The sequence below is a fragment of the Myotis myotis genome, unplaced genomic scaffold (assembly GCF_014108235.1).
Source record: "Myotis myotis isolate mMyoMyo1 unplaced genomic scaffold, mMyoMyo1.p scaffold_m19_p_6, whole genome shotgun sequence".
In the NCBI taxonomy this organism is placed as follows: domain Eukaryota; kingdom Metazoa; phylum Chordata; class Mammalia; order Chiroptera; family Vespertilionidae; genus Myotis; species Myotis myotis.
In genome coordinates, this window is record NW_023416368.1 from 8,094,067 (window position 1) to 8,118,296 (window position 24,230).

The 24,230-nt window shown below is 40.0% G+C and overlaps 1 protein-coding gene across 5 annotated transcripts in view; it reads right to left on the minus strand.

Annotated features, from left to right (window-relative positions):
* RARS1 (arginyl-tRNA synthetase 1) overlaps nt 1-24,230 on the minus strand; it is a 28,017-nt gene that overhangs the window by 408 nt on the left and 3,379 nt on the right. For 2 of the 5 annotated variants that reach the window (XM_036313504.1, XM_036313507.1), the window contains exons 3-14: nt 23,149-23,337; nt 22,107-22,215; nt 21,456-21,556; nt 20,496-20,617; nt 18,314-18,434; nt 15,541-15,670; nt 14,182-14,286; nt 11,127-11,305; nt 8,569-8,678; nt 5,767-5,872; nt 2,691-2,863; nt 2,297-2,544 (exon numbers count right to left, since the gene is read on the minus strand). In XM_036313504.1, the coding sequence (XP_036169397.1) occupies nt 2,297-2,544; nt 2,691-2,863; nt 5,767-5,872; nt 8,569-8,678; nt 11,127-11,305; nt 14,182-14,286; nt 15,541-15,670; nt 18,314-18,434; nt 20,496-20,617; nt 21,456-21,556; nt 22,107-22,215; nt 23,149-23,337 (1,693 nt within the window). Of the gene's footprint in view, nt 1-1,636; nt 1,697-2,296; nt 2,598-2,690; nt 2,864-5,766; nt 5,873-8,568; nt 8,679-11,126; nt 11,306-14,181; nt 14,287-15,540; nt 15,671-18,313; nt 18,435-20,495; nt 20,618-21,455; nt 21,557-22,106; nt 22,216-23,148; nt 23,338-24,230 lie in introns of those variants that run through there. The other 3 variants (XM_036313505.1, XM_036313508.1, XM_036313506.1) reach the window with 3 other exon arrangements.

Sequence of the window (24,230 nt, forward strand, 5' to 3'; positions counted from 1 at the left end):
TTTCTGTTCAAGAAGTCTGTTTTTATCTGATAACTAGAGGCCCGGTGCACAAAATTCATGCGGGGGGGGGGGGGGGGGAGGGTCCCTCAGCCCGCCCTGCACCCTCTCGCTATCTGGGACCTTTCAGGGATGTCTGACTGCAGGTTTAGGTCCGATCCCGCAGGGATTCCTGCAGATTGAGCATAAACTGGCAGTTGGTCATCCCTCTCACAATTCGGGACCCGCTGGCTCCTAACTGCTTGCCTACCTGCTTGATTGCCCCTAACTATTCTGCCTGCCTGATTGCCCCAACCGCTCGCCTGCCTGCCTGATTGCCCCTAATCACTCACCTGCCTGCATCATTGCCCTTAACCCACTCTGCCTTCCTTATCACCCCTAACCACTTGCCTGCCTGCCTGATTGCCCCTAACCACTCACCTGCCTGCCTGACCGCCCCTAACTATTCTGCCTGCCTGCCTGCCTGATCGCCCCTAACTGCTCACTGGGGGGCAGGGCCATTCTGGTGTCTGGTTGTTCTGGTCATTCCGCCATTTCAGTCACTGGGCTTTTATTATATAGGACTAGAGGCCCGGTGCACAAAAATTTGTGCACTCGGGGGTGAGGTCCCTCAGCCCGGCCTGTGCCCTCTTGCAGTCTGGGATTCCTTAGGGGATGACCACTTGCTGGCTTAGGCCTGCTCCATGGGGGATTGGGCCTAAGCTGGCAATCAGACATCCCTCTGGCAGCCCAGCAGCCCTCGGGGGATGTCCAGTTGCCAGCGGGGAGCAGGCCTAAACTGCAGTCGGACATCCTTAGCGCTGCTGAGGAGGCAGGAGAGGCTCCCACCACCACAGCTGTACTGGCAGCCATCAGCCTGGCTTGTGGCTGAGCAGAGCTCCTCCCATGTGAGAGCACCCTGACCACCAGAGGGCAGCTCCTGCCTTGAGCGTCTGCCTCCTGGTGGTCAGTGTGTATCATAGTGACCAGTCATTCCCAGTCTTTCTGCTGTTAGGGTCAGTTTGCATATTACCCCTTTACTATATAGGATAGAGGCCTGGTGCACGGGTGGGGGCCAGCTGGTTTGCCCTGAAGGGTGTCCCGGATCAGGGTGGGGGTCCCGCTTGGGTGCCTGGCCAGCCTGGATGAGGGGATAATGGCTGTTTGCAGCTGGTCACACCCCCTTCAGGGTGGGGGTCCCCACTGGGGTGCCTGGCCAGTCTGGGTGAGAGGCTGAGGGCCGTTTTCAGGCTGGCGGGTGACTGAAGCTCCCAACCTCTCCTTTTTTTCTTTTTTCTTTTTTTTTATTCTGGGATTTATTTACCTTCTATGGCTGTCACTGGAACTGAGAGCCGGCTTTAGCTCTGAGGCTCGGCTCCAGCTCTGAGACCTCGGCTGCTGAAAGCAGGTATCTGGGTTTGTTTGGCTTCTATAATTAAAACACTGTTGCAGCTCCAGCTCTGAGGCCCAGCTGGCTGAAAGCAGGTTTCTGGGGTTTGTTTAGCTTCTATAATTGCAACATCGATTCTTAGAGTGCAGCTCAGAGGCCGGCAGCAGCAGGTAGGGAACCTTGGCTTCCTCCATCACTGGAACAAGCAAGCCTCCTGTTCCCTTCAGCTGCCTGGCTGCCGGCTGCCACCTTGGTTGGCAGTTAATTTGCATATCGCCCTGATTAGCCAATGGGAAGCATGTCGGAGGTACGGTTAATTACCATGTTTGTCTATTATTAGATAGGATATGACAACAGATACAAGATTTGGAATTATTACAAGTGTAAATTTCATCTTCCCATTTAAAATTTAGAGTTCTTTCCCAGGCCTTAAGGTCTTATGTAAGTATAAACTTTAATACCATGATAATGGTGAGATGTTTTTTCTTAATAAAGTTTCAGTTCACAGGCATGAACCTCAGAAATATCTACTTGCCCTGTGACATATTAATTCACTCTATTTCATTAACTTTGTAACATGACAGAGCAGAAAGCCTAAGGTAAAAAATATATATAATTCCCCCCACCCCAAGGGCAGTTTTGCATTATTAAGAACCCCCAAAGACTTGTCCTGGAACCCTCAGTCACACTGAAATTATCCTATTCCTAGTGAATGGTCTTCTTATTGTTTTCTTTGGAGACTTATGGTTTCATACCATGTGTCCGGGAGTGGGAAAACTATAGACTATATGGAAATGGAAAGAATTCCATTTATGCTTTTATTAGAGCTAGTGTAATTTTGTCATTATATATGAAAATCACCCATACCCAATTCAAATAAATGCCTTTAGGTGTCCCTTCTGCAATGTGACCAGCAGACATGGCACTTACCAGTTTGCCGATCTTTCTCCACACAATAGCAGCTATCATAAAATTCAGTGAAAGTAGTTGCCAGCTCATAGATATAATCACAGAGAGTGTGGAGAAACAGGTCATCCAAAATCTTCTGCAGAATCTCAGGGAACCGTAGGATACACCGGCCCAGTTTCCATTCCTTCTCATGGTCCAAGGTGATCTCGGTCTCTCGAGCAGCTTTCTGGAGCATCTCATCATCAATATTGGCCAGACGAGCAATAGACCTGGAAAATCAGGCAATACCCACCATCACCATTCTTCTGTTAGGCACATTCTCCTTCACGTGAAAACATGGAATAAGAAGTGACTGATATATATATAAGAACTGTCATTTTGGGTTGAAACAAGACAATGCTGTACCCACAATTACCTGATTCTGGTGAAGGCATACAACAAGTAAGCAGCTGTGTTTCCTCTGTCGTCCAGCATTTTGTCAAAGGAGAAGATGTAGTCATTCAACCGGTTATGGGAGAGATCAGCATATTTGATACAGCCATAAGCAACGGATGTCTGAGCAGCCTTCAGTTCCTCTGGGGTTAGAACCTTTTGGAGAAACAAAAACAAGCCTCACAGCTTACTGACCACTGCCTTTGTCCTGGTGTCTCATGGGCAGAAGACGGGGATAGGGAGCATCTAATGGTGCTCCTTTATCATTGAACTGTGGAACAACATGAGCCCACCCACAGAGAAAATAATGAAAATACAACTCATCAGCTATGCATAACTAAGAATGTTCCTATGAGAAACTTGATATGTAAAGTATGAGGTGTCAGTTTGAATTTTTTCCAATGTATTCAGGAGACATAAAAGTAAAATCAATTATTAAGTTATACCCACTTCATTCCATAAAGATTCTGAGATAGCAGAGAGCAAACAAGAGAGTAAAATAAAAACTAAAAATTAGGGTCAAGTAATTAATTGAAATCAAAATGGTGTCAAAAGTAGGAGGAAGAGCCAAAACCCGTTTGGCTCAGTGGATAGAGCGTCGGTCTGCGGAATGAAAGGTACCAGGTTCAATTCCGGTCAAGGGCATGTACCTTGGTTGCGCGCACATCCCCAGTAGGAGATGTGCAGGAGGCGGCTGATCGATGTTTCTCTCTCATCGATGTTTCTAACTATCTCTCTCTTCCTCTCTGTAAAACAATCAATAAAATATATTTTAAAAAAAGTAGGAGGAAGAATTCATGTAATTTTGCCAATATTTGCCATATATTTTCTTTTAATGTATTTTTATTGATTTCAGAGAGGAAGGGAGAGGGAGAGAGAGAATAGAAACATAAATGATGAGAGAGAATCATTGATCGGCTGCCTCCTGCATGGCGCTAACTGGGGATTGAGCCTGCAATCCAGGCCATGTGCCCTGATTGGGAATAAAAATGTGACCTCCTGCCCTAGCTGGTTTGGCTCAGTGGATAGAGCCTTGGCCTGCAGACTCAAGGGTCCCAGGTTCGATCTCGGTCAAGGGCATATGCCAGGGTTTGCGAGCTCGATCCCCAGTAGGGGGCATGCAGGAGGCAACCAATCCATGATTCTCTCTCATCACTGATGTTTCTATCCCTCTCTCCCTCTCCCTTCCTCTCTGAAAAATATATTTTTTTAAAAAAGTGTGACCTCCTGGTCCATAGGTCGACGCTCAACCACTGACCAACTCTGGCCAGGCTGGTCACACATTCTGAACTATTATTAGGCCGCAAGTAAGTAATTAAGGATTTCTGTTCTGAACTTGATTAAGTAGCTTATAGTAGACCAGTGATGGCGAACCTTTTGAGCTCGGCGTGTCAGCATTTTGAAAAACCCTAACTTAACTCTGGTGCCGTGTCACATATAGAAATTTTTTGATATTTGCAACCATAGTAAAACAAAGACTTATATTTTTGATATTTATTTTATATATTTAAATGCCATTTAACAAAGAAAAATCAACCAAAAAAATGAGTTCGCGTGTCACCTCTGACACGCGTGTCATAGGTTTGCCATCACTGTAGTAGACTAACCTTTACACCAGAAGCAACTATTTAAAAGCTGGATACCCTTAGCTCGTTTGGCTCAGTGGACAGAGTGTCAGCCTGCAGACTGAAGGATCCTGGGTTTAATTCTGGTCAAGGGCATGCATGCCTGGGTTGGGGGCTCGATCCCCAGTAGGAGGGTGTGCAGGAGGCAGCCGATCAATGATTCTATGTCATCATTAATGTTTCTCTCTCTCTCTCCTCTCCCTCTTCCTTCCTCTCTGTAATCAATAAAAAAAATAAATAAATAAAAACTGGATAAATTAACTCAGAAGCTAGAAGACAATGGAACATTGTTTTTAAAATGCTGAAAGAGCCCTGGCTAGTGTGACTCCGTGGTTGAGTATCGTTCCATGCACCAAGAGATCGTTGGTCGATTCCCAGTTGGGCCACATGCCTGGGTTGTGGGCTTGATCCCCAGTAGGGGGCATGCAGGAGGCAGGCCTATTGGTGTTTCTCTCTCCCCCTTCCTCTCTCTCTAAAAAACATAAAAAAATAAAAATGAAATGCTGAAAGAACAGCTGACAAACTGGAATCCTATACCCAATAAAAACATCCAAACTGAAGGCAATATAAAGATGCTTTCAGACAACTACTGACAAAATTTGTCACCAGCAGACTTGTACTATACACACACACACACACAAAATGCTAAAAGGAGACCTTCTGAATGAAGAAAATAATCCTAGGTGGAAGTAAAAAAACTGCAGGAAGGAATAAAGTACACAGGAGAGCTAAATGTGTGGATAAATAGTAATAACCATTTCCGGTTTAAAACAAACACTGAGCAAAAGACTGAATAAGCCCTTCACAAAAGAAGATATCTAAATGGCTAATAAGCATATGAAAAGTTAGTCAACATCATTGCTCATAGGGAAATGTAAATTTTAACCACAGTGAGATGCCACTACACACAAAAGAAAGGCTAAAAACAGACAAATCAAGTGTTGGTGAGGGTGAGGCAAGTGGAATAATCGTGTATTACAGGTGGGAGCTCCTTGGAAATTTTTAGTAAAGTTAAGTATAAGCCTCCCTGTTGTGTTGCCTATTCTGATGGCTCATCAGTGGCCTTGGGTGGTAGTCTGCTACTATTCTACAAATGCTCCCAGAGAAAGGAGCTCAGCAGATGCAGATTGGAGACTCAAACTGGCCCAGTCTGCAATACTTTCCCATCACTGGTTCAAAGCAATGACGGGGAAACTACCAATAAGAAGCAGAGATACTATGCCACATTAACAAAGAAGCTGTGTTTTGTAAACGCCAAAACTGTATTTTCAAAATAAATATTCAGCAACTCACGAAACAAACTTACTGTGCAATAAGATCTGAGTAATAAAGCCTGCTGTAAATGGACTGACTCCTTCCCAGTTCTATCGACAAAACAAAACAAAATCACCACACAGTGCAAGGCACACCATATGCACATAGGCCTTGAATTACCTTGTCTCTTTCTTTTTCCTTCAATTTGTCCATGGATCGTTTTAGTCCTTCTTCCAAAAGGTCTATGAGGCGCACTGTTTCACCTGAACGTGTTTTGAACTTCTTCCTAAAAAAATTTATTGAAATTCCTAATTATATAGATTTTGAAACAGACCTGACTTAGAAATCTTTGAAAATGAAGGTTTGATACTGCCCTATTCCAGTTGGTAATCAGGGAAGATGCCAAAAGAAACAAACAGATACTTTCAAGTGTCCTTCCTCTATAGCCCTCAGCTTAAAGCATTCTATGCTTGAGGTTCCTAACAGCATTCTCGACATGTTCATCGTTAATACATCCCCTAAGATGGAAAACAGCATTTGTTATTTTGTCTATTTTCCTGAACACTAAGTTTGGCTTAGCTGTTTTACTTTCTTAGTAAAATTATTAATAAAATACACATTTGGGAAGTAGGTGAATTCTTAACTGGAATCTCATTTGCATTTCTCTATTCAGTAACCAACCCTGAATGCTTATTATAATCAGCTGGAGAGCTTAAAAAATGTTTAAAACACAACAATGCTATAAATGAAACATGTTTTTCTATCTCTCACAAAGCCTACCAAAATAATTGTGATACTTCCCATTAAAGTTTTATTTTCAGAGTTGCCTTAGAAAGGATCTTCTTGCCCTAGCCGGTTTGGCTTAGTGGATAGAGCATCAGCCTGCAGACTGAAGGGTCCCAGATTCAATTCCGGTCAAGAGCACATGCCTAGGTTGTGGGCTCGATCCCCAGTGGGGGGCATGTAGGAAGCAGCTAATCAATGATTCTCTCTCATCATTGATGTTTCTATCACTTCTCCCTCTCCCTTCCTCCCTGAAAAAAAAAAAAAAAAGAAAAAGAAAAAAAAAAGGATTTCCTTGCCCTTTATCATAGAATTGAAACACCTTTATTATCCCGGAAATACTGCATGGCTTTCCTTATGCCATCCCCTCTTTGAGTGTCCAACAACTTGCAAATCTTGTCTGATGAAATGATATCCATCATAAAGCCTAGTCAAAGGGCTAAGTGAAGTCTTCCTTACCATCACCACTTTGCAAGAATTGGTCTTTTTTGTTGCTTCCTACCTGGGTAAATATGGCAGCCTACCATATTTAAATATTTACACTAAAATGCTCAGAGATTCTACCACCTATTTTTTGGTGAGATTTTTCAGCTTTAAGACATTTTACAATAAATGATTTATTGTTTCATTTACCACCCATTATTCCTTGGATGCCTGTTTATTGAGCACCTGCTGTGCATGCATCAGCTGGATGCTCCAAGGTGTGTACATGAAGGTACCTAGAACATGGCCTCTTCCCTGAAGGAGCCTATCATCTGAAGCAGAGCAATCCTCTGTGGAGCCAGTTAAAGTGGTTAACTATCACTGAAATTCGTCTTCATTTTTAATGGTCCAGGATGCCATAATTACAAGATGCTGAGAGTACAGAAATGTAAAACCACCACCACAAAAACCCCTTAGCTATTACATGATAAGGAAGTTAAATGTCAAGATATATTTTGGTGGTAAACATAAAAAATAAAAGCCAATTTAATGATGTCACCTAACTATAGGAATAATCATCTAAATGTTCATCCAAAAATTCAACAGTTAAGAAACTAAGATGCTATAAGCAACACTCAACTCACTGGTTAGTTTCTCAGCACTTTCTTAGGACCATGAGCATCATGAGGTCCCAGTCAGTGTTTTCTGATTCCAAAAATGTGCGGCTCTTCAGAAGGTTCATACACTATAATTAAAACGTTTGCTGTTGACGCCGAGGCCTTTGATCTCCAGATAATCTGCATCTAAAATAATACCTTGACACACCTACCTGCCTTTTATGTTAATTGGGGCTGTTGTACACTGGCCAGTCAAGCATTTTGAGCTAGAGCTACTTCATGTGGTTATTGTAAGCATTACTGTCTTTGTTTAATGGTAGTATTTGCGCTGTGTCACCAAATCTAAAATGCCACAGATTTTAAAGACATATTAATTAAATAGCTAAGGAGCCCTAACCGGTTTGGCTCAGTGGATAGAGCATCGGCCTGCGGACTCAAGGGTCCCAGGTTCGATTCTGGTCAAGGGCATGTACCTTGGTTGCGGGCACATCCCCAGTGGGGAGTGTGCAGGAGGCAGCTGATCGATGTTTCTCTCTCATCGATGTTTCTAACTCTCTATCCCTCTCCCTTCCTCTCTGTAAAAAATCAATAAAAAATATTAAAAAAAAAATAGCTAAGGAATCTCTATTGGATATAAAATGTTAAAAAATTTTGTGCCTTGGAATTGATGAACACTCTATATAAATATTTGCTTGTATTTACCTTTTTATCATAAAAGTTAAGCAGAATGTGGGGAAAGAACTGGATTATAGAAAAACTCAAAGTATAGATAGTAACATGTCTCAAAAATACTTGAGATAAGCATAAAAATGAAAGCTGTGAACCTTAAAACTCAGACATTTACAAAATGCTTGAAATATATTGTTGAATGTTTTGTTGGAAATCTAAGGAGGCACTCTGATAGAATTTATAATTAAGATCTGTGGGAATGAAACTATTAATTCTATAGTTTGGTTTTCTTTCAACTTTGTATAAACCCCTCTAAAAGGTTACATCCTCTGGCAGTGATAAGACACACGTACAAAACAGCTCAGCTGGGTTCACCCTTAGAACATATGTAGACTTTAAAAAGTGTGGACTTTTAAAATTCTAACATGTTTATCAAATGAAATATAGCTTCTTCCAAAGAAATTTGGGCCCTTAGATTTTCCAGACTTACTTGTCTTCCCCCAGCACCACACCAAATCCAGCATGATACACCCGAGTTACTTTAGGGTCATACCAACCAATCATTTGGCCAGCAGCAAATACTGTCTGGAAGTGCACAGCCTACAAAGGAACAGAAACAGAAAGTTACTTGGTAAGCTTTCTAATAATAAAAAGACTTACAGGAGGAGAACCAAGATGGCGGCATAGGTTAACGCCGGAGTTTGCTGCCTTGAACAACTACTTCAAAAGTGAAACTAAAAAACGGAAGGGACATCACCCAGAACCACAGGAACGCTGGCTGAGTGGAAGTCCTACAACTAGGAGGAAAGAGAAACGCATACGGACACTCAGAGGAGGCGCAGTGCTGAAGTCAAATTCTGAGGTGCGGAGTGCGCAGAGAGGGCTGGCGGTGGAGGGCGCGGTTGGCGTTTTCAATCGGGAGGGAGTCGCAGACTCTGAGCTCCAGATACAGGCGAGTCTTTAGGGACCCAGACTCAAACGGGAGAAGCGGGACTGTCTGGCTTCGGTCAGAGCGAGTGCAGCTTTCTCTCCGAGGTTTGCAGCGGGTGCTGGGACTCAGAGAGGCAGAGCCCCTGGGGACAGGACTGAGAGCCGCCATAACTGCTCTCTCCTGCCCACCCTGTTGATCCTGTGCGACCCGCCCTGCCCAAGCCCTGCACAGAGGCATTTGCCGGATAGCCTCAGGCGAAGGCTATATTAGCACCTCCCTAGAGGACAGAAGTTCTCTCACTGCAGACACAGCTGATTCTCATAGCCACTTGGCCTGGAGGTCAAACCCTCCCTGGTATTAGCTACAACAATCAAGGTTTAACTATAAGACTGCGAACAAAGAACACTAGGGGGTGCACCAAGGAAGCATAACAAAATGCGGAGACAAAGAAACAGGACAAAACTGTCAATGGAAGATATAGAGTTCAGAACCACACTTTTAAGGTCTCTCAAGAACTGTTTAGAAGCCGCCGATAAACTTAATGAGATCTACAAGAAAACTAATGAGACCCTCGATGTTATATTGGGGAACCAACTAGAAATTAAGCATACACGGACTGAAATAACGAATATTATACAGACTCCCGACAGCAGACCAGAGGAGCGCAAGAATCAAGTCAATGATTTGAAATGCGAGGAAGCAAAAAACACCCAACCGGAAAGGGAAAATGAAAAAAGAATCCAAAAATGCGAGGATAGTGTAAGGAGCCTCTGGGACAGCTTCAAGCGTACCAACATCAGAATTATAGGGGTGCCAGAAGATGAGAGAGAGCAAGATATTGAAAACCTATTTGAAGAAATAATGACAGAAAACATCCCCCACCTGGTGAAAGAAATGGACTTACAGGTCCAAGAAGCGTGGAGAACCCCAAACAAAAGGAATCCAAAGAGGACCACACCAAGACACATCATAATTAAAATGCCAAGAGCAAAAGATAAAGAGAGAATCTTAAAAACAGCAAGAGAAAGAAACTCAGTTATCTACAAGGGAATACCCATACGACTGTCAGCTGATTTCTCAACAGAAACTTTGCAGGCCATAAGGGAATCTCAAGAAATATTCAAAGTGATGAATACCAAGAACCTACAACCAAGATTACTTTATCCAGCAAAGCTATCATTCAGAATTGAAGGTCAGATAAAGAGCTTCACAGATAAGGAAAAGCTAAAGGAGTTCATCACCACCAAACCAGGATTATATGAAATGCTGAAAGGTATCCTTTAAGAAGAGGAAGAGGAAGAAAAAGGTAAAGATACAAATTATGAACAACAAATATGCATCTATCAACAAGTGAATCTAAGAATCAAGTGAATAAATAATCTGATGAACAGAATGAACTGGTGATTATAATAGAATCAGGGACATAGAAAGGGAATGGACTGACTATTCTTGGGGGGGAAAGGGGTGTGGGAGATGCGGGAAGAGACTGGACAAAAATCGTGCACCTATGGATGAGGACAGTGGGTGGGGAGTGAGGGCGGAGGGTGGGGCGGGAACTGGGAGGAGGGGAGTTATGGGGGGGAAAAAGAGGAACAAATGTAATAATCTGAACAATAAAGATTTAATTAAAAAAAAAATAAAAAGACTTACAGCTCTTATGCTAAGCATAAAGGTTTATAAAATTCAAATCACTCACAAACCTTGTAAGGCAAGTGTAATATACTAGTAAAAGCTATTTTTATTACCTCCATATGAGAAACAGTAAGAGCAGGACTGGTACACTTTCTATGTCCAAAGGTTTTAAAAGCAACTGAATTTAGAGCAGGTTCATGTACACTAATTTCAGTTAAATTTTCTGTCACATAACACCATTTCAGTTTGGAATGGTCACTGAGGTTCAGAGAAGTAAGTTTCCTGTTTATGGAGACAAGCTGAAAAGCAGGGAAGTGTCCAAGTAGGGCCAAACCCAAACCGTGTTTTTTCTCCTATGTTACAAATGATGTTCTGAATGTCAGTCTTTGGGGAAAATTTAGTCTTCAAGTGCCAAATGCCACAAACCTCACCAGACCGTCTCATCTCTAATCAATATAAGAAAATATACGAATCTACAAACTCACTTGTCCACTGTCCACCACGTAGATAATTGTATTTGCTTTTTCCTCAATTAGTCTTTGTTTAAGAGCAGCCAGGTCAGATGTATCATAGGTATAACCTCCATCGGACTTCACTATGGTTAAAGGTATGGAACATCCTGGGACAAATACAATCTTTCTGCCATCATCCACCTGCACAAATCCTAGAAGAACAATCTTTATTAATAATGTTAAAAGAACCCTGAAAGAATATAAATGCTTAGCCATTATAGGATATTTATTAGAGAGCTCAGACATTACATGATTTTTTTCTCTCCGTGACCTATGCATCGTGCAAAATGGCTACTGTCAAGGTTGTCTGGCACCCAGGATATTTTCAGGGCACAGGCGAGATATCCTGACCATTTTCTAGACTGACACTCCCAAACTCTTTGTAGAACATCTCACTGGAGCCACCTGCTCAGTAGACACAGCATATGTAAATCCATGCTTTGTTTTCAAGCTGGAGCTACAGCCTTTCCTGGGAGAGAGATGCAATTTCTATCACTGCCTCTTAAACTGTGTTGAAAGAACATGATGACAATACTGACAGCTATATTTGAGTGCTACAGTGTGCCAATACTATGCTAAGTCTTATGTGCAATAAATACTATTATTTTTGCTTTTTTTAAGTTTAAGAAACTGATGCTTGGTTAAATAAAGGTAGTATAAAATGGTGGTTAAAAACATGCTCTATACACTGCCTCAGGGTGAATATCAGACTTATCACTTATGAGCCCTGTGACCTAAGGAAGTTACTACCTTCTCTGTGCCTCTTTTCTCATCATTAAAGAGTCTTTAAATTTTTATCTTTTCTTTTTTGAGAGCGAAACATTGGTTTGTTGTTCCACTTATTTAAACATTCATTGGTTGATTTTTGTATTTGCCTTGACAGGGAATCAAACCTGCAATCTTGGGTGTATCAGTACCACTCTCTAAGCAAATGAGCTAAAATTTTATGTTAAAAGTATGGTTCCAGCCCCGGTCAGGTAGCTCCATTGGTTAGAGCATTGTCCTGATACGCCAAGGTTACAGGTTCTAGCCCTGGTCAGGGCGCATACAAGAAGCAACCAATGAATGCATAAATAAGTGAAACAAGAAATCAATCTTTCTCTTTCTCTCTAAAATCAATCAGTCCATAAATAAAAATTAAAAATAAAAGTATAGCCGAAACCGGTTTGGCTCGGTGGATAGAGCGTCGGCCTGCGGACTGAGGGGTCCCAGGTTCGATTCCGGTCAGGGGCATGTGCCTTGGTTGTGGGCACATCCCTAGTGGGAGATGTGCAGGAGGCAGCTGATCGATGTTTCTCTCTCATCGATGTTTCTAACTCCCTATCTCTCTCCCTTCCTCTCTGTAAAAAATCAATAAAATATATTTAAAAAAAAAAAAAAAAAAAGTATAGTCCTGCCCCGGGGCGGTGTGGCTCAGTTGGTTGAGTGTTGTCCCATGTACTGAAAGGTTGCCAGTTCAATTCCTGGTCAGGGCACATATCCAGGTTGCGGGTTCAATCCCCAGGTGGGGTATGTAGAGGAGACAATCAATTGATGTTTCTCTCTCTAAAATCTATTAGCCAAAAATGGAATAATTTGAGCATTACAAAAAATAACAAAGCAAGTGATTGAAAAATATAAAATACTAGAGGCCCAGTGCACGAATTCATGCACTGGCGGGGTCCCGTGGTCTGACCTGTGGGATCAGGCTGAAACTGGCTCTCCGACATCCCCCAAGGGGTCCCGGATTGTGAGAGGGTGCAAGCTAGGCCGAGGGACCCCATCGGTGAACGATTGGGGCGGGGAGGAATGCCAGTTGGGGAAGGACCGTGGGAGGGCTCCGGGGCATGTCCGGCCTCTATCACTCAGCCCTGATCAGCCAGACCCCAGCAGCAAGCTAACCTACTGGTTGGAGCGTCTGCCCCCTGGTAGTCAGTGCACGTCATAGCAAGTGGTTGAGAGGCCTTAGCATATCATTAGCATATTACACTTTGATTGGTTGAACGGCTGACCAGATGACCGGACACTTAGCATATTAGGCTTTTATTATATAGGATACTAAACCTCATTTATAATAATGCTAAGAACAACTCAGTTGTCATATCTGGAAGAGGCTAAGAAACTAATTTATTATTCTGAAAATTGATAAAGAAAAATTAAATCAAGCATTCTACTATCTTATATAAACTGTACATCAGAGTAACCAAAATTATGTGACAAAGTTCTGCACATGAGAAATTGCAGGTAACAAAGAAGGAATGACAGAATGCTACCATTTTCCAACCTCAAATAAGTAATGGATCAAAGCCATCATCATCAATAGCTCCTAAAACCATTGGGGAAAGTCCAGTGGGGAGATTTAATGATAGATCAGGTGACAACACCTGAACCCCCGAATCCATCTTAGTATCACAAAAAGAGCCAATAGGGTATTGTTTACATTCTTGCAAATAAAAGACAAAATAAATAAGGAAAGAAAACACAAACCAGAATGTAATCAAGCCTCTTTTAAAAATAGAGGGTAATTATGTTAAATAACACCATATAGAAAATTCTGTAAAACAAATGGCTCAGTTTCTTCCAACAACAAAAGGGAAAAAAAAAAGGAGGAAGAGAAGCGATACCCATGGATTTACAGAACTTAAGTATATTTTAAACAAATGCAATGTTCAGACTCTGGAAAAAAACACACACCAAACTTCATGATTTAAATAGATTATGAATCAATGTGGGATATTTAAACTCCGATGGACCACTTAATATTATAAAAAATTATCATTAATTTTCATGGAGTGGTAATGGTACCATGATTTTGAAGTGGGAGGAAGAGCCTGTTCATTTGGACACATACCAAAACAGTTATGGGTGAAATTATATAATGTAATAAGCAGTGAACAGAATAATAAGGTTGTTCCGTATTCCTAATTGTTGAGGTTGGGTAACAAGTACATGGAGTTGTGGGGGAGGGGAGGACTATAATAGTCTCTCCACTTTAGCGTTTGTCTGAAAATTTCCATAATCAGAATTAAAATACAAAAGGAGCACCCACCTTTATCTTCAAATTCCTTTACAACATCATTCATCCTATCTTGATAGAAGGACTCCCCCCTCTCTATTAAAGAGATGTCCAATGCATCGTAGATTTTATTAAACTCTAAGGAAAAAAGTCACCAAATGAAGAAAATGGTTAAGAATTTAAACAAAGAGGAAACATGCATCTTACAGTAAAATAACTTTATTGTTTAATTAAACCATTTGGAAGGAAGAAAATTATATTTAAAAATGTATGATACAGAACATTATATGCATACTGCCATTTTGAAAACGTGGCAAGAATATGGTAAGACACACATCAAAATATTAACAGTGGGTGGGACTATAGGTAATGTTTTCTTTTTCCTGTCCACATTTACATTTTTCCTACAAAGAATATGTACTTTTGTAATTTAAAAAACTTTTATTTTTAAAAAAGAACAAAAGAAGAAAGAAAAGCCTTTCCTACTTGAAGATCAAATATTTACTCAATTTCTTTTTACCTCTTCCTAATTTGTACCATTTAACTGTCTAGCCATGCATCAGTGACACAATATTACTGACAGTAGCATTATAAAACATCTTACTACCTAGTGCTGCAAAACAGCCATCATTAGTCTTCCTTTTTAAAGGTTTACTAGCTATTGTTATTTACTTATTCTTCAGAGTGACCTTTACAATTACTTTGTCAAGTTTGAAAACTTGAAATTGTCTTATAATGACAAATCAATTTCAGTAAGTAGGGGACTTTGTATGATACTCTGTTCAAACATTCTATTACATCTGCTGTGTATTTCTCTTCGTTTCAGTCCTACACATCTCTGGATAAATTTATTCCCAAGTGTTGTATAGCTTTGGTTGCTACGTGAACAGAGGTCTTTTTCTTTTCCACTTTCTTTCCTAATTAATTTTTTTCTGATTTCTGAGAAAGTTTAATTTTCTACCTGCTTCTCTCTCTCTTTTTTTTTTTTTTAAATAAGCAAGTTTCTATGCTTAAGAGCAGCATATTTTTTTTTAAAATATTTTACTGGTTTTTTACAGAGAGGAAGGGGGAGAGAGAGTTAGAAACATCGATGAAAGAGAAACATCGATCAGCTGCCTCCTGCACACCTCCTACTGGGGATGTGCCTGCAACCAAGGTACATACCCTTGACCGGAATCGAACCTGGGACCTTTCAGTCTGCAGGCCGACGCTCTATCCACTGAGTCAAACCGGTTACGGCCTACCTGCTTATCTTAATAAACTTGCTTTAAAAGTCTATTTGCCAGTCCTTGAAAGCTTAACATGTCATTTAAGATCAAATCTGAATAAAGACTCAAGGAAACGACATGCAGCAGTCCTTGCTGAGTGAATGAACAAAGTCCAGAAACTCACCTTGGCGGGAGACATCACAGATAAGCTTCCAACCTTTTATGATATCTGGATCCTTACTCTGGAGCAGAACTACACACTGGTACGCTCGCTTCTTAAATTCCTCCTCAGTATCAAATCTCTTCTTGGATTCCTGTATTTAAATAAAGAAAAGTAAGGTTTATAAAAAGAGCCAAACCTGTATTCTAGATTAAGCATTTGTTCATTTCTCAAAAAAACAAACAAAACCCACCAAAAAGCCAGAGTGAGGAAGTGAAAAGTTAGAACACCAGAACAAGTGGTCTATCTCATAGTCAAGAATATTTTTACAAATGAATGTGTCAAAGAATGCTATTATTTCTTTTGAAATCATTTTACTTGAAAATACAAAATTCTCATCATGGTACTACCTCTAACTTTTCTAATTCACAAAAGCCTACTCACACCAATGCTTTTGTGTTCCAGTGGAAAAATAAAGAATAGCTAGCAGGTAGGTCTGGTTTTACTGGACTCTATTTTCCATTTAGATGTGGTCCTAAATATATATATTTTTAAATGGATTTCAGAGAGGAAGGGAGAGGGAGAGAGAGAAACATCAATGGTGACAGAGAATCACTGATTAGCTGCCTCCAGCACTCCTACTGGGGATTGAGCCAACAACCTGGGCATACGCCCTCTACTAGAATCGAACTCAGATCCCTTCAGTCTGCAGGCCGACACTTTATCCACTGAGCCAAACCAGTTAGGGCCTGAATATTTTTTAAAATTAAAAATAACATTACTTTCATTATTTTATTTTAATTTTAAAAGCAACACATGCTTACTGTAAAGAAAATAATATATATATATATATATATATATATATATATATATACACTAGTATATAGTTAGTTAATCCCACCCCAAACTAACCAGTAATAACAAAACTTTGGTATATAATTCTAGACATTTCTTTGTAAATACACACCTATATGTTTTAACAAAAACTGGAAATACAGCACTTTTCTTTTACTATAGTTTTAACATTTTAGCAATGTAATATAAACATCTTCTTGCATTAATAGATTTGCTTCATTATTCAGAGCACAGAACTCCAACAGGTAATTATAACACTAGCTATTTTACCTGTCTCATATCAGTAAACATTTTGGTTGTTTTCAATTTTTTCATTAGAAAACATTTACTAAAAGACAAAACAAAACAAAACCCAACACAAGCAACAAAAAGCCCCACAAATGTTTACTTTTTTTTTTTTTAATACATATTTTATTGATTTTTTACAGAGAGGAAGGGAGATGGATAGAGAGTTAGAAACATCAATGAAAGGGAAACATCGATCAGCTGCCTCCTGCACACTCCCTACTGGGGATGTGCCCGCAACCAAGGTACATGCCCTTGACTGGAATTGAACCTGGGATCCTTGAGTCCGCAGGATGATGATCTATCCACTGAGCCAAACCGGTTAGGGCATTTTTATTTTTTAATGTAGTAATCCTTTTCTTGGGAAGTTAAGATAATTTTAAAAAGGAAAAAAGAAACTGCATGTACAAAGTCGTTCACTGAATAGATAAGAGCCCCCCAAAATGGAGGGGAAAATCAACAACAGATTAACAAACTCTGGTACACTAATCCAACAAAACAACATGCAGTCATTTTATAAAGTAACACGAAAGAGTTTATAACAAAATGTTAAGTATAATACAAAATTATACTATAACTAGAGGCCCGGTGCACAAATTCGTGCAAGGTGGGGTCCCTTGGCTGGTCGACAATGGGGGGTGGGTGGAAGTTGGCTGTGGGAGCCCACTGACCACCAGGAAGCAGCTCCTGCGTTGAGCATCTGCCCCCTGGTGGTCAGTACGTGTCATAGCTACCAGTCGCTTAGGCTTTTATATATATAGATTACAAATAATGTAATAAATTTATGGATAAGTTAAAAAACCAAAGAAGGTTGACCACAGTGATTAATTTAAAGGTAGGATTTATGGTAGATTTTAGGAAAAAGAGTTTTAATGTTTTTAAAAGCTGATTTTAAAGAGGGGAGACAGAAACGTATGTTGGCTGCCTCCTGCATGCCCCCTACTGGGGATTGAACCCATAATCCAGGAATGGACCCCAATGGGGAATCAAACTAGCAAATTCTTAGTACATGGGATGATGCCCAACCAAGCCACACAGGCCAGGGCAGTAAATTTGTCTTTTAAAAACTGTTCTTCCAGCCCTAGCTGGTTTGGCTCAGTGGATAGAGCGTCAGGCTGCAGACCGAAGGGTCCCAGGTTTGATTCCTGTCAAGGGCACATGCCTGGGTTGCAGGCTTGATCTGCAGCAGGGGACATGCAGGAGGCAGACAATCAATGATTCTTTCTCATCATTGATGTTTCTATCTCTCTTTCCTTCTCCCTTCCTCTCTGAAATCAATAAAGATATATTTAAAAAATAAAAAAATAAAAACTCTTCTTCCATATACTTAATAACATTTTCAAAATATATAAAACTGATAAAACAACAGCATCAAAAACATTTTAAATACTGGGAGAGGGTGGAAAAATATTTTAAATACTAAAATGTATTTTGATTAACAAACTCCTAAACTCACTTAATAATAGGTGAAGTGGGAAAATTTAATTTTTAGCATACACCAATACAATAGCAAAGAATGTGTTAAGGAGTAGGGAGTTTAGCAACTTTTATTTAGGTCCTCAGCAGCTTCAAATACCATCTAAACACTGTAAGGAAAATGAATAATTATGACTTAATGGTAAACACACAAATAATGTAACAATAAATGATATCAAACCTTATAAAAGGCCTGCAGATCCCCAATAGGAGGTGAAACTGTTAGGTAATCTGGAAATTTATCCTGCAGGTGAGCGATGAGCATGCCAAACTGGGTTCCCCAATCTCCTATATGGTTTAATCTGATACCAATCAGAGAACAAAATTTTAAAATGACAAACATTAATATTTAGGTGCCTGTACATCCAGTAACACAGATTGCATACAACAGGTCTCCAGGATTTGCTGAATGAATGAAGTCTTTACCAATAGACTATGATCTGCTTATTGTGTAGTTAACTGGGACAATGATAGTTGAGCCAATGTTGGTCATTATAATTTTATGAAAATTTAACTTTTGAACCAATTATCTCAGTGTAATTTGTACCGCTGGTTCTCAAATGTCAATGGACAAAATTATTCAAAACATGTCAATCCAACCACTTCTCATCCCTCACTGTTTTTTTTTTGAGTTTACTGTTTACATTTTATTTTATTTTATTTTTTTTAATTTATTGCTTAAAGTATTACAAAGGGTATTACATATGTGTCCATTTTATCCCCCCGCCCTAGACAGTCCCCTAGCCTACCCTATCCCCCAGTGTCTTATGTCCACTGGTTATGCTTATATGCATGCATACAAGTCCTTTAGTTGATCTCTTACCCCCCTACCTCCTGCCCCCCAACCCTCCCCAGCCTTCCCGCTGCAGTTTGACAATCTGTTTGAGGCAGCTCTGCCTCTGTATCTATTATTGTTCAAAAGTTTATAATGGTCTCTATTATCCATGAATGAGTGAGATCATGTGGTATTTTTCCTTCATTGACTGGCTTATTTCACTTAGCATAATGCTCTCCAGTTCCATCCATGACGTTGCAAATGGTAAGAGTTCCTTCCTTTTTAGAGCAGCATAGTATTCCATCGTGTAGATGTACCACAGTTTTCTAATCCATTCATCTACTGATGGGCACTTAGGCTGTTTCCAGATCTTAGCTATGATGAATTGTGCTGCTATGAACATAGGGGTGCAAATACCCTTTCTGACTGGTGTTTCTGGTTTCTTGGGATATATTCCTAGAAGTGGGATCATAGGGTCAAATGGGAGTTCCATTTTCAGTTTTTTAAGGAAACTCCATACTGTCTTCCATAGTGGCTGCACCAGTCTGCATTCCCGCCAGCAGTGCACAAGTGTTCCTTTTTCTCCACATCCTCTCCAGCACTTGTCGTTTGTTGATTTGTTGATGATAGCCAGTCTGACAGGTGTGAGATGGTACCTCATTGTTGTTTTGATTTGCATCTCTCGGATGATTAGCCTCACTGTTTTTAACTACTCTCAAACCACCACATCACATCTTAACTGGATTACAATAACGTTCTAACTTATTACTATAGTAATTCCTCCTTTGCCTGGTTTCTTCACAGAAGCCAAAGTAATGTTTAAGTAGATTACAGACACACCTCATTTTATTGTGCCATGTTTATAGCACTTCACAGAAGTTGCATTTTTTATTTACTTTTTTCTTTTTTTTTAGAGAGAGTGAAAGGGAGGGGGAGACACACATACAGAAACATCAATATAAACATCAAGACAAACAGATTGGTTGCTGGGGATCAGGCCTGATACCAAGGTATATGCCCTTGACCAGAATAGAACCCGTGACCCTTCAGTCCGTGGGCTTACGCTCTATCCACTGAGCCAAACCAGCTAGGGTGAAGTTGCATTTTTTAAAAATCAAAGGCAAGACCCTACACCAGCAAAAAGATTATGAATAGCTTTACTGTGGTACTGGCTCTATCGTGGTGGTCTGGAACTGAACCTGCAGTATCTCCAAGGTATGTCTATACTTGGTTATACTAATTAAGACTCTGCAGTCGCTTCCTATTACACTAAGGAATAAAATCCTGATTTCCTGCCATGACCTGCAAGTCCCTTGCCTACCTTTTCCCGTATTGGAATATAAACCCCTACTATACAGGAGGCACTCAAGAAATACTTGTGGAATGAATAGAGCCAGGGGTCCCGTTTCCTTGGTTCCACCCACAGTTACTAGTTCAGAGGAGGCCCAGGACATAATATTTTTAAAAAGCCTACCTACTGATGATTAAGAGCAGAACCACACCCATAAAACACTGATATAGTCAAAGATTTTTTCTCAAGTGACATTTGTCATTTGCTATAGAACGTTCCAAAGGCAAGAGTATATACCTTAGCACATCATATCCTGCAAATTCAAAGAGGCGGCACATGCTCTCTCCTATGATAGTTGACCTGAGATGGCCCACGTGCATCTCTTTGGCTATGTTGGGAGAGGAAAAGTCAATTACAACCTGGAATAGAAAATAAAAAGAGAGATTTTTATAGATAACAATGTTGCACTATAATTATGTAATGTGATAAATACAGGTACAGAGGCAATCACATCACAACATATCATATAAATAAATCAAAGTAACACATACACATTACATTTGCACAATGTTATATATCAAATACATTCAATAAAAATAAATTTTTAAATGGGGAAGAAACATTTTATTCTGCTAACACATTCATTAATAACATGTAATAACAAACTCAGACTTAAATAATAGCTTGGCTTATACTTCAACTGCGTTGTTTTTCTGATGGATCTACCGGTCCATAATTAATTGAATTTGTTTATACAAATTCGTTTATACAAATTATCTATGCTTTGTTTCAGCAATATCTCAAAAACATCAGCTGGTTGCTTCAAATGCCTTATGAAATAAAGTGAAAAGAAAAATCATGTAACAAGCAAGGTCCAGGAAAAAGGCTACGCTGAGTTTTGCTCATAATCTCACATATTAGTGATTAAATCTCAGTATGAGAAGTAAAAGCCATTCCCAGTTACAGCACTTTTCATAGTCTTAAGTATTACATTAGTATATGAATTAAAAATTGTACATATATCGCCCTAGCCAGTTTGGCTCACTGGATAGAGCGTCGGCCTGGGGACTGAAGAGTCCCAGGTTCGATTCCGGTCAAGGGCATGTACCTTGGTTGTGGGCACATCCCCAGTAGGGGGTGTGCAGGAGGCAGCTGATTGATGTTTCTCTCTCATTGATGTTTCTGACTCTCTATCCTTCTCCCTTCCTCTCTGTAAAAAATCAATAAAATATATATTTTTAAAAATTGTACATATACCTTTTTGTTCTCGCCAAGGGCAGGTAGTTGAACACCATTCACTAGGAGATTGGTCAACTGCTTTGATACAAAGTTCTTTCTTAAGTGGACATTAATAAAACCTAATGAACAGTAGAGAGAAAAAAAAATCAGCTAGCCTCCTATCTTTAAGAACTGCTTTCTCCCAAAGACCTCAATTTCACTTATGCCGGCTACACAGAGCTAATCTGGCTTTGGCAAAACTCTTCAGGATTCCAGTACCACTTGGGGCCTTGACTTGAGGCCCCATGTCAGCTCAGTTTCAGCACTTATTCCAGACCTTACCACTGTCCTGAGAGCTGACTTAATTCAGGCCCCTTCACTCGCAGCAAATGATTTGTTCACCTCTGAACAAAAAATAGACCGCCTTTTAACCACAGACTTATCTGCCATTGTCTACCCTTTTGCTGAAGAAAAACTGAATCATGGAGAGGTAAAGGAACGTCACCTAAGATCAGGCAGCTAAGTCTAGACTAAAACCTCGGTTTCCTAACTCTCAATCCAAGGTGCTTTCACCATCTTGTTCAGTATACAAGTCTTAATCCTACATTTATACTTAACAATGGTTTTCATTTTTATTCCAAAAGGGCTCAGCATCAATACAACGACTTAAGAAGGGTAACATTGTCATACCAGGACCAGCAATTTCAACTTTTTCAATATATTCATTGTCTGGGAGGTGTTTGGTAATGTTTTCAGCAATTTCTCTTGGATTAACTCTCTGTTCCTTGGTTTTGAGCATCTACAATACAATACAAAACGATTCATTATACACTGGGTTTCAGCAAGTTACTCAGAAATGCACAACTGACAAAGCATTAGATGCATATGACATAGACCAATCAAAAGGCAGAAGCGGAGAAGTCCAATGACCTTGTACATGGACAGACTAAAGCATCAAGCATCAACAGTCTCAAGAGGAATACAAAAGTGCCCAAACCACGTGATCTCCACTTCAGAATGAGTTGCCACACACGTCTATAACAGTTTTACAAAGACATTAGTTATTACTCTGTTTCCAAGATAGTTACATTTCTAATTTTCAAATTACGAGTGTGCCAATATGCAGACTTGGGTAATAACAACCACCCTTATAAACTTGACCCCAATGAAGACACACCTTATCTTGGGGGGAGGGGGCCAGGGAGAGGGAGGGATCTGAACTCTAGCTGAACCCTTTCTATTCAACAAAGAAAGGAAAGCGAACATGCCCAAAGTTGGGCAATTAACCACAAACACATTAGCCAAGGCAGCTGTTAAAAACAGGGAATACTGACTGGAAATGTAATCCATCAGCCTACCTCAAAGACACCACAGTTGCATCAAATATTGGAAATGCTGGATGGTAAATGGCTAACTTTTACTCCCTCACCTTCTATCACTCACCAGTAACACCCAGCAACCCTGGCTGCAACAGGAGGGAAGTACAAAAACAGAACAGTACCTACTATTGCCCTTAAATATTGAGAATATTTATAAAATTTAATTGAATATTCATATTTGTGCTTTTTTAAAAATAAAAATAAAATCCCTTTTCTCAAGTTTTTCAGAATTGTGGGATACGTTATTTTTGTTGGGGAAACAAAAATTTGCTATTATTTATATAGACGGTAATGAGGAAGCTAACGTGTAAGAAAATCACATCACCCAGAGCACTTCCTCACAATGCACTCACCTGAGAGATACCCATGGCACTGTTACACTGATAGTCCCCAAACTTGGGCTGCTGACTTGGTGTCACCAGTAGAGGAGGATTTTCCAAATCTGGATACGCAGCCTTAATGGCACAGCCAAAGACCTCTTGTAGGCGGCGATTGATGTTAATCATATTTTTAGTTGGTCTGTTCCTTTCTGCTTGAAGACTCTGGGGGGGGGGGGGGAGAAAATATGTCAATAAAATATTAAATTATCATATAAAATTTTCCCAAATATCTCGAGAAACCTTCAAATACCTTGAGAAGACCAAAGGTAAAATACACTCACACCGCGATGCTCTCCAATCTGAGGTATGCTAGGAAATGTAACAGGACAAGTCTACCCCATAGAACATGTAAGACAGAAACAGGAAATGCCCCAAGCTCTCTTTCTATAGTTATTTTATCAGAACAGAAACGGAGAGAAGGAAGTATGAAGAGTTGACCAAATCTTCTTCTTAGCTTCTCTAAAGTTCTGAAAAAAATAGTATAAAATTTGACATATAAAATGCTGGCAGTAAAAACTCTATGGACAAAAACAAGTAAAAAGAACTTTGTAAAGTATATGATTATCTCACCAATATGCTGTACACCTGAAATTAATACGAAATAATGTTGAACTGTAAAGTGTAATAATAATAGTAAAAAAGGTATTCATGTTGTCTCTTAATTAAAATGTTGACCTCTTCCACTCATGAAATGTGATAGGTAATATCGAAATATCAGAAAAGCAGGTTGTTTTGTCTTATTGTTAAATAATCCCATGTTGGACTACTCCTACCTCCTACTTCTCATTTTCTGTGAAGTGGGATACCTTCATTTAAGATGGCATATAATTAGTTACCTCTATTACTACACTTACCACACCTTCTCAGAATTATGTGTCTCCACTACCAGACTCCTGGAGGAAGGAAAAGTACTTATTCATGGCTCCCTCCCTGACACCTAGCACTGCACCTGCTATGCAACAGGTAAAAAAATGGTGACTGAACTTATATGCTTTTAATGGAATACAAATAAAAACGTTGCCCACACACTAGTCACAATTTTATGTTAATCAAAA